Here is a 14212-nt window from a genome sequence, read left to right as displayed (position 1 = left end):
ACATATTTAATTTGACAGCATGGAGAGGAACCACCAGTGCACATTCAATTTGATTTAATGTCATATTATGGTACACAGGCTGGTATACTGTGATATTTAACAAGGATGAATTATTTTATTAGATGATTCAAGGAAGTTCAAGGATGTAGACGTGAACGGGGTTCACTTTGGACTGCAGCAGTGTTATATTTGGACAAATTTTACTGTTTGAAGATAATGCAACTTCTTGTTTTCCTTACAAATCTATTCTATACTGTAGCAGGTGCATCAACAAATGCACTAAAACAAAGATTTCCAGAAGGTTAGATGCCGTAAAGGTATATGGTCTCTATTTTCATTGTCAGCAAGGGCTTCAATAACATGTTAGCTCTTTCTGGGCTACACTCATGATTACTTTTTTGTTTAGCATCAGTGTATGGGCTGATGATGTAAGCAGTGAAAACCATCTGCGATCCGTATACAGGGTTGTGTAAAATTATTTTTTTTCTTTTTTTTCATCTGTCTGTTGGCTGGCAGCCTGTACCTCTTTGCTTGTCTCTTGTCTCTGTCCATCTGTCTGTCTGTCTATCTGTGTCTGTGTGCTCTCCATCTGCCTGCCTTTGTGTTTACTCATAATCTGTTTCTACATCACTCTTGAGCAAATTGCAGCCAAGATATTAAGAAGTCAACATCAAACCACACTGTTATTGGATACATTCATCATTCAAACTGCAAGACGGCTCTTAATATAGCAGCAGAATTGCAGCCCTGACAAGAATTTAATGATTTTCAATGAAAATTACACTAATTGCAGTTTTGGTAAGGCCACACTGACTTCCTGTGTCAGTTTGAGGTGTTCTAAAGGTCACAAGAATAAACTTTCCCTTACAACTGAGAGAGTTTGGCCGTAATAAGTGCACAAGCGGGCATCCATTTTCTTTCTCTTATTTGTTCCACAGGAAATGTGATGTCCAGTAGAGGGCAGCATAGACAACTGAGAGCTTTTGAGTGTACTAATGGAAAACACTTCTCTTTTCTTCTCTTCTCTTCTCTTCTCTTCTCTTCTCTTCTCTTCTCTTCTCTTCTCTTCCAGGGCCAAAGTGTTTCGGGGAAAGAAGGTCATTGGGGAGTACGACATCAAAGTGGAGCAGGTATTACATTGATTTTTATAGGCATATCATGCTGCAGAATCGTTTATAAAAGGTTGGAGGGGGGTCTGAACAGAGATGAAAGTGAACTGACACCATATTCAGATGTTTGATATGGAAATGCTTTTACTGACAAGCAGAGACACTGGTGCACAACATTTTCAATAAAACGAAAATGTCTTTCAGATGAGACTTTTTTATTGCTTTACACAGCAAGTTATATGTTTCTAAAAAGAGCTAAAGTGTAAAAGCGGTTTATTTAACCTTTATTTCACCAGGAAAAATCTCTTTTTACAAGAGAGTCCTGGCCAAGACAGGCAGCAGCACAATTAACATAGTTGTAGACATAAAAGGACATATAACAATTTACAATGAATAAAAAGAATAAATTACAGAATCATAAAATATCAAAAATATTAATCAATATTCATCACAAGTCATCTACATCAAACATCTACTGCCAGATGAGCCTGCCTCCAAGTCATTTAGAATTACTTTAAATTCGTCCAGTGAGCTCCCGAAGATTCAGGTAATTTTGCAACTGATTCCAAGCAGAGGGAGAAGCATACTTAAATGCCAATTTTCCTAATTCAGTACAGGCTTTAGGGACAGATAGTAGGAATAAAGTCCTGGGAGCGAAGACAGTACCTTCCCATACTTTTCTGAAGGATGTTGAACCATAGGTAAGATGGAAGCAGACCAAGAATAGCCTTATATATAGGAAATGGTTAAGTCTACAGGTGGACAAGGCAGACCATACAACCCAAGCATACAAAGAGCAATGGTGAGAAAGGGCTTTAAAATTTGTAATAAACCTCAGTGCTCCATGGCAGTTAGTATCCAGCGCATGTAGGAATTGCGAGGATGCATGCATGTAAATAACATCGCCATAGACAGTCGCAGCAACAAGTCTCCTTTTGGCCTTAAAGGAAAAGCAAGACTTCTTTATAAAATAAAAACCCAACTTAAACTTCAGTTTTTTCACCAACTTTTTCACCAGAGTGAGAATCATCTATTACAATTCCTGGATATTTATATTGAGATACAGACTCAATCTCAGAGCCCTGAAAAGTGATAATAGATAGATAGATAGATTCAGTGCCTTTGATTTTGCATTTAAAAACATCATTAGTTTTGTTTTGTCAGCATTCAAAACAAGTTTTAAATCACACAATGCATATTTTACAGTATTAACAGCAAGTTGTAGCTGATAAAGAGCCTGATTTGGTGTAGACGCAGAGCAGTATATCAAACTGGAAACTGTGGAAACTTTTTGATACTGTTGACTCTGTTGACTCTTGATATATATAATGAATAGGAGTGGCCCCAGGACTGATTGCTGGGGCATACCCTTGGATACTCTAAGGGAGCTAGAAGTGATACCTTCTACTTGCATGCACTGAGATCTGCCTTATAGATCATTTTCAAACCAACAGTTTGTTGTGACAGGCCTACGCTGATAAGTCTTTGCTTCAATATTGCATGATCCACAGTATCAAAAGCCTTAGATAAGTGAATGAAAAGTGCTGCACAATGTTGCTTGTTGTCTAAAGATTCAATAAAATCACTTACAGTACTACTTTTAGGGCTGCTGTAGTTGTGCTGTGTTTTCGCCTAAAACCTTATTGAAAATCAGATAAGATATATTTAGCAGAGAAAAACTCTTGTTCACTTACAAGGGATTCCAGTCCCTTAATCAGGACAGACAATTTGGAGATGGGCCTATAATTGTTTAAAACTGTAGGGTCACCCCCTTTCAACAGGGGAAGAACAAAGGCAGATTTCCATATAAGAGGAATTTCGTTATCGTGCAGGGAGAGATAAAATCAGCTGCTAGCTTTAGAAAGTAAGGCTCCAAGTTATCAGGACCTGCCAATTTTCTAGTGTCTAAAAGTTTGAGGGCTTTATGCACCTCTGAGACTGTAACTGGATTAAAATTAAAGGTTTAACTTACCGTAACATGACTGTCAGAATAAACAGTAGGGAATTCTTACAAGTAATGTTGAGAGAGTCCCACAAGGGACCAGAGGCAATGAAACGCTCAATAAAACAACTAAGCATTTTGGCCTTATCAGTGATTTTATGTCAGTCCTTAACAATGCAAAGGAAGCTCTTTGCCATTTTTATTTACAGATAAGGATTTAATAGCCTTCCAAAATTTTAAAGGATGGTTTTAAAGGAGTGTTTGAGGTTTCAATGAGGAAATAATTAGCTTTGGCTTTTCTAATTGCAACTGTGCATACATTGTACAGTCACCTGAAGAGCGGCCAGTCTAAATCAAGACCTGATCTCCTTTTTCCTATGCCACATTGCACTCATGAAGTGAGTCAGATAAATCTGTGTAGTGAACCATGCACTGTCTCAGCCTTTTACTCTGTACATTCTGAGGGGAGCATACTTGTCGACAAACTCAGTGAAACCATCATAAAATAATTTCCAGGCATTTTCAATGTCAGCAATAAGGTTTATAATGATGCATGGCTTGGTTTTGGAAATTGTTGTATTTCTAACTGTGGCAGTGGACACAGTGGTCACTAATGTCATTTGCGAATACAGAGGCAGCTGTGTATATATGAGGAACATTTGTTAGGATTAGATCAATTTAGAGATTATTTTTCAGATTAGGTCTAGCAGGACTATCAACAATCTGAAAGAGATTTAGTGAGTCACAATGAGCTTTAAAAATATCAGATACTGGTTATAGCCAGTTTATATCTCCAATAATGACAATTTCACTAAAATTCAATGCTGATAAAAGCTGCATTAAAGAAGTTAGAGAAGCACTGACAGCTGAAGGTGTCCTAGAGCAACCAACTGATTAAGAGAGAAGCACATTCATGTGAAACTTACTTTTGATAAAGATTGCAACACCCCTGCACCTTTTGGGTCAGTCAGTCCTATATAGATTATAACCATCAATACTAATATCCTTGTCTGTATGTCCTATTGTAACCAGTTCATTTGATTTCCTTTATTTAACCAGGTAAAAGTCACTTAGAGATTAAAATCTGTTTTTCAAGAGAGACCTGGCCATAAACAAAAACACCAAACTTATTCATTGATGAAAATTATCCAAGCTTACATATTGGTGTGAGGCAAAAGTAAATGAACCCTTGCTTTCAGTAACTGGTGTGACCCCCTTTTGCAGCAATAACTTAAACGAAATGTTCCAGTAACCGTTATTGGCCCTGCACATCAGCTTGTAGAAATTTTAGCCCATTCCTCCTTACAGAACAGTCTCATCTCAGGGATGTTGGTGGGCTTCCTTGCATGAACTGCCCACTTCAGGTCCTTCCACAGTATTTCTATAGGAGTAAAGTCAGGACTTTATAATTCCAAAATATGAACTTTCGTCTTGCTTTAACTGTTTTTTGGTACAACGACTGACATTAAGGGTCGTTGTCTTGCTGCATGACCCACTTTCTGTTGATCTTCAGTTCACGGATGGATACCTTGACATTTTCCCATAGAATTTGCTGGTACAACTCACAAATCATAGTTCCATCAATGATTGCAAGCCGTTCTGGATCAGAGGCAGCAAAGCAGCCCAAACCATGACACCGCCACCACCATGTTTCACAGAAGGAATAAGGTTCTTATGCTGGAATGCAGTGTTTGCTTGTCACCAAACATAACACTTCTCAATCAAGCCAAATAGTTTGATTTTGGTCTCATCCATCCACAGAACATTTTTACAATTGCCTACTGGCTTATCCAAATGGTCTTGAGCAAACCATAGACAGGCAGCAATGTTCTTTGTGGAGAGTAATGGCTTTCTCATTGCACCTCTGCTATGCACACCACTGATGTTCAATGTTCTCCTGATGGTGGACTCATGAACACTGACATTAGCCACTGCAAGAGAGGCCTTTACTTTCCTAGACGTTACCCTGGGGTCCCGTGTGACCTCCCGGACTATTACACAACTTGCTCTTGATGTGATCTTTGTTGGTTGACCACTCCTGGGGAGGGTAACAATGGTGTTGAATGTCCTCTGTTTGAGCATGATCTGCCTGACAGTCAACTGGTGGAGTTCAAACTCTTTAGAAATGGTTTTGTAACCCTTTCCAGCCTGGTGAGCATCAACAACTCGTCTTCTAAGGTCCTCAGAAATCTTCTTTGTTCGACACACTTCCTTAAACCTGTGTTGTGAAGCTCAGACTTTGATAGTGAAGAGCCAGATTTCTCTTCTTTAAATAAGGCAGAGCCTCCCAAACTCACCCCTTATTGTCATCCCATTGCTTGAAATGCCTGACTCTAATTTCCCCTCAAATTAACTGATAATCCTAGAAGTTCACATGCTTTTCACATATGCACAAATACATTAGATCATTTTCTTCAATGAACAAATTTTTTTGTCTAACTTGTTTAATTGATGACTCTTTATCTAATTTTGGAGCATGATAATCTGATCACATTCTAGGTTATATTTATGCAGAAATAGAGCTAATTCTAAAGGGTTCACTTGTAAGCATCACTGTATGACATTCTGGTTTCATATTGGTTGAACCACATAACCAGAAAACCATTTTACAATACTTAATGACTGCATTTGAAATGACTATATTCTCTGGGGTTTCGGACCAAACAGTTTCACACCTAATAGATGTTGACAGTTAAATTACAACCTCAAGTCTCACCACAGAAACAAAAATAGACACCAGAGGAGACAGGAGTTGGCAGCTATGAGTCACAGAGAAATCTGCTCTATATTTGCAACAACACCAAGGAGAAGCATACATACATTATTTTACTAAAATAACCACACGGTTTATGTAAACAATATTATGGATTTGTTTGTATCCTAATAAATATAGATTTAAAAATATGCAAAAAACCTTCAAAAGTATGTACATAAAAATATCTTCCTACATCCTGTTTTACTCTTACTGCCTCTGAAAAAACATATTTAGAAAAGAAAGTAATTCAGTATTTATTTGCTATATTTCCTCCCAGTACAAGTGATTAATTCAAATAAAAAACAAGAATGATGTGCACCATATGAGCATGGCTGTAATAATGGAATAGAGTTGAGGTATTACATCTTTTCCCGTGCGACCTTGAACGCTGACAACATACTAATTTGTTATTCTGTTTCTTTGGGGTTGTTTATTTATAGCACAAGGAACCATTTATAACAGACATGTTTATGCAGCAATTACCATATAACAGGATTCCTGTGTATTTCATCACTGTCTATATCAAGACTTAATGTTTGTAACTGATGAAACTGTCCTGTGTCTTCTTTCCATCCTCGTAGGCTGAGTTCTCAGAGATCAACCTCGTCTCACATTCAAATGGAACCTGTAACATTGACATGCAGGTCATCAGGGGCGGGACCAAAGTGGTCAGGTCAGCACCATATACATACACACACACACATACACACACACACACACACACACACACACACACACGCACGCGCGCGCACACACACAAACAAACACTGGTTCTTTTGTGTTCTTTGAGAAAAACAAAGCTGTTATTTTGGACTCAAATCTCACTTCCTAAACCCAAACGTTTACTCTGTGTTTTAAAAACCCAACAGTTATCCCGACACTCACATTTATTTGAAAATACAAGGAAATACATGCAAACACAAAAAAATACAAACTGTATAACTTTCCAGTCAGCCTTCAACCCCTGATTCTATTTCATAACCTACTCCAGAGATAATACTTGGTCCTAACAAAAACGTTCTCAGTTTCAGAGTTGTTTTTTCTTTTTTTGGCATTTCCAGCCTTTATTGAAAATGACAGATAACATGAACAAGTTCCAGGCCAGAATCAAACTGTATGTATCTTAACCACTCAGCGACCAGAATGCCTCTTTTCTAAATTAATTTGAGTATATTGAGACATGTGGTCCTCTCATGGAAGTGTAAGAAAATATGGACTCCATGGACATCAACTCTCAAGGACTAGCTTTTGATGATGCATCATATATTAATTGTTCTTCTCTCATGACCAAATTAATGTAATCTACAATCCAAGAGTGCAACTAAGAATTACAAACCTGATAATCCCCTGATGAGAAACCAACCCAATAGATAAGCATGGGTCCTCACAAATGTTAATTTTACTTTTGTCGCAAGTATGTTTGGTGTTTTGATTTTACGTCCTTCCAGAGAAGTATAAGAAACACATTCATTTTTCAAGGCCCATGTGATCTTGATTGTGCATGACAGTAATTGTTCCTTTCTCAGAGCTGAATTACTCTTAACAACAAAATGCAAACAAAAAATATAATCTGAACCTCAAACTCAGCATTTTCATCAGCTGACATGCTGCAGCATAGCACTGTTGTACCATGTTTGCACATAAACGATGATGATGATTCAAAGACTTTTCTATCAGATTAGACTGAATGCTTTTGGAAATAATAAAAAGACTCATTTACTGTAAACACTGATCAGTGGAAAAAGGGCCGAGGCGTATGGCCACAACCATTACCGGCAGACTGGCACAGTAGCTCTACAGTACGCACAAACATGTGAGTGTACTGTAAACCAGACAATCACACAGACACACTCACACACCACAAACCACACTGACACAAACACCAGTGTCCCGGCTGAAGACAGCCAGTGATTAAGCAAGACTCTAACTCCCACTGCTCACCAACCAACAAAACCAACAGGAAATGAAGACGGCAGCGTCAGTCTGATAATCTCTGCCCTGTAATTATGCTTTATGAGGGGTTGGTCCACACATACTCACACACAAACACATAGTCAACTGTGACCACTGCCTGAGATAGTGTGGAGTCAGGGAAACTTTGATTCATAGACAGAATGATTCACATCCACCTGTCCTGACAATTTCATGTCTGCAGAAGCATTATTCTCATACAATGGGTGTCATTTAAGCTCCTCAAAGACCTCAAGAGTTGTATCATGGCCTCAGTTTCACCCAAACATAGACTTTCTGCAGAGAAAATTCATGAGTTTACAACATAATGGTCAGTCTGTCTTGTCTGCCTTGTCTGCCTGTCTGAGTTCAAAACAGGCTTTTTAGACTTGAACGGTTTTAACAATCTGCATTTGTCTATTTAATTGCACTGTGTCCATCGATTTCAAGGGAAAGCAGTGATTTTTGCTAACTGCTCTTAGTCTGTGCGTTGCTAAGTAACCCTCAACCTGAAGATGTAATCTTGTCCAGACTCTGAGCATGTCACTGCACAATTTACAGCTCCTCTCTTCTATTTTCTATCTTTTATCTGTTTTTATCTCATTGTTTTTTTGACTGACGACAACCAAAATAACTCAATGTCAGATGTAACAATATATTATGCCCTACAATTTATGACATATTTACAAGTTAAAACATATAGACACTCATGATTTGTAATTGATCATTGAGCAAAAGTTCTGGTGTCAGAGTTTTAAAACTTTGGTGTAAGAAAGAGGCTGTGTGTGTCATACTATGTGGAAAAGACAGCGTCATTACACAGCAGGGATAAAGTCACTTAAATATCTCCATTTTGAGTTGTACTGTGTGACAGCAGATGGACTCTGGTCGTTTTTGGCTGGAACATTTGCTAATCCTTTTGGTGCATGCATGCATGGTTAACTTCCATATGCTCAGCCACACACATCTACATGCAGGTCAAATGAGAAGAAGAAAAGCACACTTCACTAAATGATATTTGATAAAGAGATCAAGCAAGCAAGCAAAGTTTATTTATATAGCACATTTCACAGACACCAGTCACAAAGTGCTTTGCAGTCAAAGAAATAAAATCAAATACAATCAAATCAAAATGAAAAAAAAACAAAGACACCAAATAAAATATACAAAGGGAACAGGCATAAGAGACCAATTACAACATAAAATACCACATGCTCCAAAAATGCCTGTCTGAACAGATGGGTTTTTAGCTGCTTTTTAAAAGAGTCCACATTATCCAAAGACCTCAAGCTTATTGGGAGACTGTTCTAAAGCTTAGGTGCTGCTGACTGGAAAGCACAATCTCCCTGAGTCTTAAAATGTGTCCAAGGTACACTTAGAAAACCCTGGGTGAAGGACCTAAGAGCTCGGCTCATGGTGTGGGGGTGCAGAATGGACAGTTTGTAAGCTGTGTAAGGAAGACTTATTAAAGCAGGTAAAAAGAGAATTACAGTAGTCCAAATGTAATGAAATAAAAGACTGTATTAGCATCTCCATTTCATTTATTGACATAACAGACCAGAGTTTGCCATGTTTCTTAGGTGAAAGAAACATGATTGAGTCATGTTTCTCTCACAATGTGGTCTTTCAAATGCAGTCATGTTTCAGTCATGTTTCAATGTGAGCTTAAAAACCCATGGTTTGGTCAAAAATACCAAGATTACGCAGAGAAGACTGAAAAGATTAGGATAATGCACCAAGGTTCTGCCTGATTGATGAGTAAAGATTATCAGGACCAAAAATCAGGACTTCAGTTTTCCCTGCATTTAACTGCAAAAAAATATTTGCCATCCAGTGCCTATCAAACACTCTGTGCAATTCCAGTATTTGAACAAGTTGCTTCTCAACAACTTTTTCTAAAATTTTGGAAAGGAAAGGTAGTTTTGAAATGGGCCTGTAGTTCTCTGTCAGGGAGGGGTCCAGGTTTGGTTTCTTCAACAAAGATTGAACAATAGTCTGCTTAAAGTAACTGGGGACACACCCTGATAGAAGAGAGCGGTTTATAATATTGACTATGCAGAGGCCACAAAAGTTAAAAACCTTTAAAAACAGAGAGGTTGATAGGACATCTAGTGGGCTCGAGGAGGGTTTCATTGGTCCTAACAAGGCTGCAATATCATCTATGGACACAGGACAAAAGGACTGCGAGATGGATGAATTTGAGGAACCACTAGTGAGTGGACTGGACAAGGGTGAGATATTTGCCCTAACATTTACAACCTTGTCTATATAATATTTAACAAAGTTATTGCAGTCACTGTTTGAGAAAATTGGTAGGTTAGGGGTGCTGGGAGAGACAATATAGTTAGTAAGAAGTAAGTAAGATGATCTCTCAGCCTTCACTATATTGTTGAGGATACCTATGAGTTCACTTAGTTGCAGTCTGTGTACTTCAAGCTTTGTGGCTTTCCACAAGTGCTCAGTCTTTCGACATTTGCGCCGAAAAGTCCAGATAGCCTCATTCATCCACAGGGGTTTGTTTTTGGAGATGTTTCTAAGTTTCAGAGGAACCAATTTATCCAACACTGAGGAGCAGTGAGTGTTAAATGATTGGACTAAAGTGTCCAGGTTTCCATCCTTTAAAACAAAATTGCTGTCAAACACCATAGAAAAATTGACAGCCACAGCCTCATTTATGATGCGGGTGCGTCTCATATGGCAGGAAAGCTGAGACTCCAATGTCGAACAAATGTCAAATAAAATACATTTATGGTCACTGACACATAAGTTCTTAGAGCCAACAAAATGAATATCTATACCATATGTGTGTGCCCACCTGTGTGTGTAGAGCCAGGACTCAGTAAGATTAAGAAATTCAGAAGCAGCATTACACTTAATGTTCACATCGAGAAATCATTCAAAATCATTCACGACAGAGTATGCAGAGAACTTCTTGTTTGTGTCAGCAAATCCCATGAAAAGACAGAAACTAACAATGTGTTAGCCTGTCTCTTGTTTCATGTTACATTTCGACTTCCATATAGCTTATCAGCCTATTTGTTCCTACGTAAATAGATCTATAAAATCTAAATCTACTCTATATTTTCTTTTTTTTTTAAGCAAAATAATTTCCTAAAACAGCTGGGAACTGTGGTTTTTCGTAAACATTATTCAAACAGGAGTAAACAGTGTTTTTGTTGGGGGTTATTTTCAGTGGGGCATTAACACACATTTGAATGGGATTGACTCAAAATAAACTACACCAACCATGTTTATGGCAATAAAGGAACATGTCACCCAGTGCAGTGTTTTGGCTCATTTATATGTTTTTAACAGTTTTTGGACAACAATGGAAGTCCATGGCAGAGAGATATAAGCTACTGTACCAGTTGTTGGCTACACATACAATACTTATAAGCAGGATCAGTTCATTGTTGTTTTTTGTCTTTTCTTGAGATTTGTTGACAATAAGAAAAATTGCAGAATATCACCAGGCTTGTCCTTAAGATATGTTCATTTTAAGGTGCATGCCTGCAGATAGACTTTTTGTCTTGCCAGTATCCACTAGATATCTCACCTCTTGCTAATCTCATTGGTGCATGCCTGATTAACTTCCACATGCTCAGCCACACATATGTACATCCAGGTCAAATGAGAATAAGAAATGTACACTGTCATTAAAAGCACAATGATATTTGATAAATAGAGTGCAAGAGACCATTAAAAATTATCCACAACATATAACTCCTCTTTGTTTTTCTTTCTTCCTTTTTAAATTTCCATCAGGAAATGTAGCTGGCAGACTTTACCAAAGGTCTTTAAGTTCTTTTTCGTGAGTTGTTACAACTTTATTCTTCCTGGAAATGTTTTACATTTGGTTCAGTGCATTAGGTTAGAAATACAACCCACAGTGAAAAACCTAAAGCTGAAAGCTAGTTAGGCTTTACTGACAACACTAATTCAGGGTATAAAATTGAGAGTCATTGCCACGTTGATCTCTACTTCTTACTGTCACCAATAAAGAGATTACAGTCACATTAATTGCTGTGTCCTCTCCTCCAGACTCTTTCAGTTCCTCGGAGTGTCTGATTAGTATTCCCAATGCATGAAGAGCTGGTGGTGGTCACACTGGGCCAGGGTTTTCTCTCTCTCTGCCTTGTTCTCTCACTCCTCTCTACATCTCTTTTACACTGTATTTTTTTCTCTCTATCTCTTTTCTCATACCTCTCCACTCTCTCTCTCTTTCTTTCTGCCTTCCCTCACATGCCTTGTCCCTCTTACACACATGAAAGAGACAAAAGGAAAAATAACAAGAGTCATGCCCTATCACTGTCACCCTTCCACTGTGCTGAACTGCAATGAAAATTGTTTTTGCCCTTAACCCGCTGGTCATAAATTGCTTTTCTTAGCTCCAGAGCTGTGGTTTTTACTGTTTGTTTTTGGAGACCCACATATTTATAAAGTAAAACATAAACAATTCTACAAAACCATAGAAGATCATGAAACACCAAACTTGAAACTCATTTTTAGGTGACTGTCAGCCATTTAGCATTTTGAATGATGTTTACGTGTTCAGATTTGGCTCCATTTTGTGTCTATTTTTGAATGCCAGATTTCCTCTGCACTCTGCACGGTTGGCCTGGGGAAGGCTTCAGACAGCCATGTGCTAAATTCTTGATGGACACATGCCACTTCATTTCACCTGCCAGCGATGACTCACCAGGAGATCAAAATGTGTGGGAGGTTTAAACAAGCACAGGGTAAAATGTGGTCGTCAGAGTTTCTGGTAACTTTAGCAGCTCTGTCTATGCTTTTCATTGGATTTGGTTTATGCTCCAGCAACCCCAGCCATCATTACCTAAGATAGTGTCGCACTGGCAAAATTCTTATCCTAAAAGCCTTGTCATTTTAGATGGGAAAATCAATGGTTGTTGTCTGGAGACAAGACGCCAGCTTTTGTCTACCTCTGTATGAAATTAAGGACCAATTGTTAAAAAAGTTGTAAGTGCTTTTTGAGTGGTAAATCTGTCACCATTATTTTTGTAAAGTGCATATTAGTTGACAGGCATAGCAAAGGTAAGTAAGGGGGGCTTAGCGAACCAACAAGCACAAGAAGTACCAGGAACTGAATCTCAGGAGCTGTTGTGGTTGACAGACATACATATAATGTTAAAGGACTGAATTTTAAAGGGCAGCCGTTATTAACTTTAGAAAGCAGTTCTCCAAAAATCATTCACAGACTGGTTTTAATACAACAATATGAGCAGTGTGTCTGTTTACTGGAGATGTGAGTTAACTTAATTATCATTACAGCCAGCCCCAGTTATCTGCTTGTTGCCTTATTGAGTAATGCATTAAAACATGGCGAGTCATCAATCATTTTGTTCAGATTCACTGCTCAATTATGTTAAAGCGCTCACAGATCTCCAGGTTTCTGTCCATGCTCACTGTTTGAAACACAAGTGTGCTCCAAAAAGCACAGATGACGCTCTATTCTAAGATAAGACACATGACCACTCCATAATTTTTGTTTTTTTGGCAAACATTAGTAGTTTAGGCTGCCAGCGAGACTTATGTATCTGCTCCATCACTGCCACGGCATCCTGGAAGCTCAGAATAGCACCTTTTACTGGTGGTTTTGTGGGTTTTTAATCTGCACCATGACCTGAGTTTAATGTCATCCCATCTCTTTCTTCCATGCAAAAGTGTCTGGGGTTATCAAATTACCCTGCTGCCAGACACTGATAAGTGACTCATGCTGGGCTTCTTTGTGATTCTGTTATGAGTCAAGCTGTACAGGAAGATAATGACACCTGTGTTGTGGTTAAAAAAATGTATCTTTCCAAATGTATCTTTGTTTCTTTATTTCCTCTTCTGTTTCCATACTAGGTCTTTCAAGCCTGATTTTGTCTTGGTGCGCCAACACGCCTTCAGCATGGCCCAGAATGAGGACTTCAGGAACTTAATCATCGGTCTGCAGTATGCAGGCGTCCCCTCTGTCAACTCTCTGGACTCCATCTACAACCTCTGCGACAAACCTTGGGCTGTAAGCAGTTTCAGCAAAACTAGTTCACAACTGCAAAAACCGACACAGTGTTTTATTCACAGCAGATTGCAGAAATGTGGAAAGCTGATTTTAATGATGCCAGAAGCTATAACTTTCATTTTTAATCAAGATCATTTTAAATATTTTGACTTTTGTGGGTCCAAGAAGAGTAGACTACCATGACATTGATTGTTACTATACAAATAATGTCATAGTACAGTATTACATGTTATAAATGACTCAACTGTCCAATGTGTTCCAATTGCAGTTGACTCTCTTGCTCTGTTTTTTTCCTTTTATCCTCCACTTTTCCTCCAGTTTTCCCAACTGGTCAGTAATCAGAAGAAACTGGGTTCAGACAAGTTCCCTCTCATTGATCAGACGTTCTACCCCAACTATAGAGACATGGTGAGAGTTTGTTCTTATTATTA

The 14212-nt window shown here is 38.4% G+C and overlaps 1 protein-coding gene across 1 annotated transcript in view; it reads left to right on the top strand.

Annotated features, from left to right (window-relative positions):
* syn2b (synapsin IIb) overlaps nucleotides 1-14212 on the top strand; it is an 86405-nt gene that overhangs the window by 45538 nt on the left and 26655 nt on the right. The window contains exons 2-5 of the mRNA XM_042402772.1: nucleotides 1073-1130; nucleotides 6388-6479; nucleotides 13625-13781; nucleotides 14100-14189. Of these exons, the coding sequence (XP_042258706.1) occupies nucleotides 1073-1130; nucleotides 6388-6479; nucleotides 13625-13781; nucleotides 14100-14189 (397 nt within the window). The remainder of the gene's footprint in view (nucleotides 1-1072; nucleotides 1131-6387; nucleotides 6480-13624; nucleotides 13782-14099; nucleotides 14190-14212) is intronic.

Source organism: Thunnus maccoyii, chromosome 3 (assembly GCF_910596095.1).
Source record: "Thunnus maccoyii chromosome 3, fThuMac1.1, whole genome shotgun sequence".
NCBI classification, from domain to species: Eukaryota; Metazoa; Chordata; class Actinopteri; order Scombriformes; family Scombridae; genus Thunnus; species Thunnus maccoyii.
The sequence above is the reverse complement of the archived record's forward strand: the minus strand, read 5'-3'. Positions and strand labels throughout refer to the sequence as shown.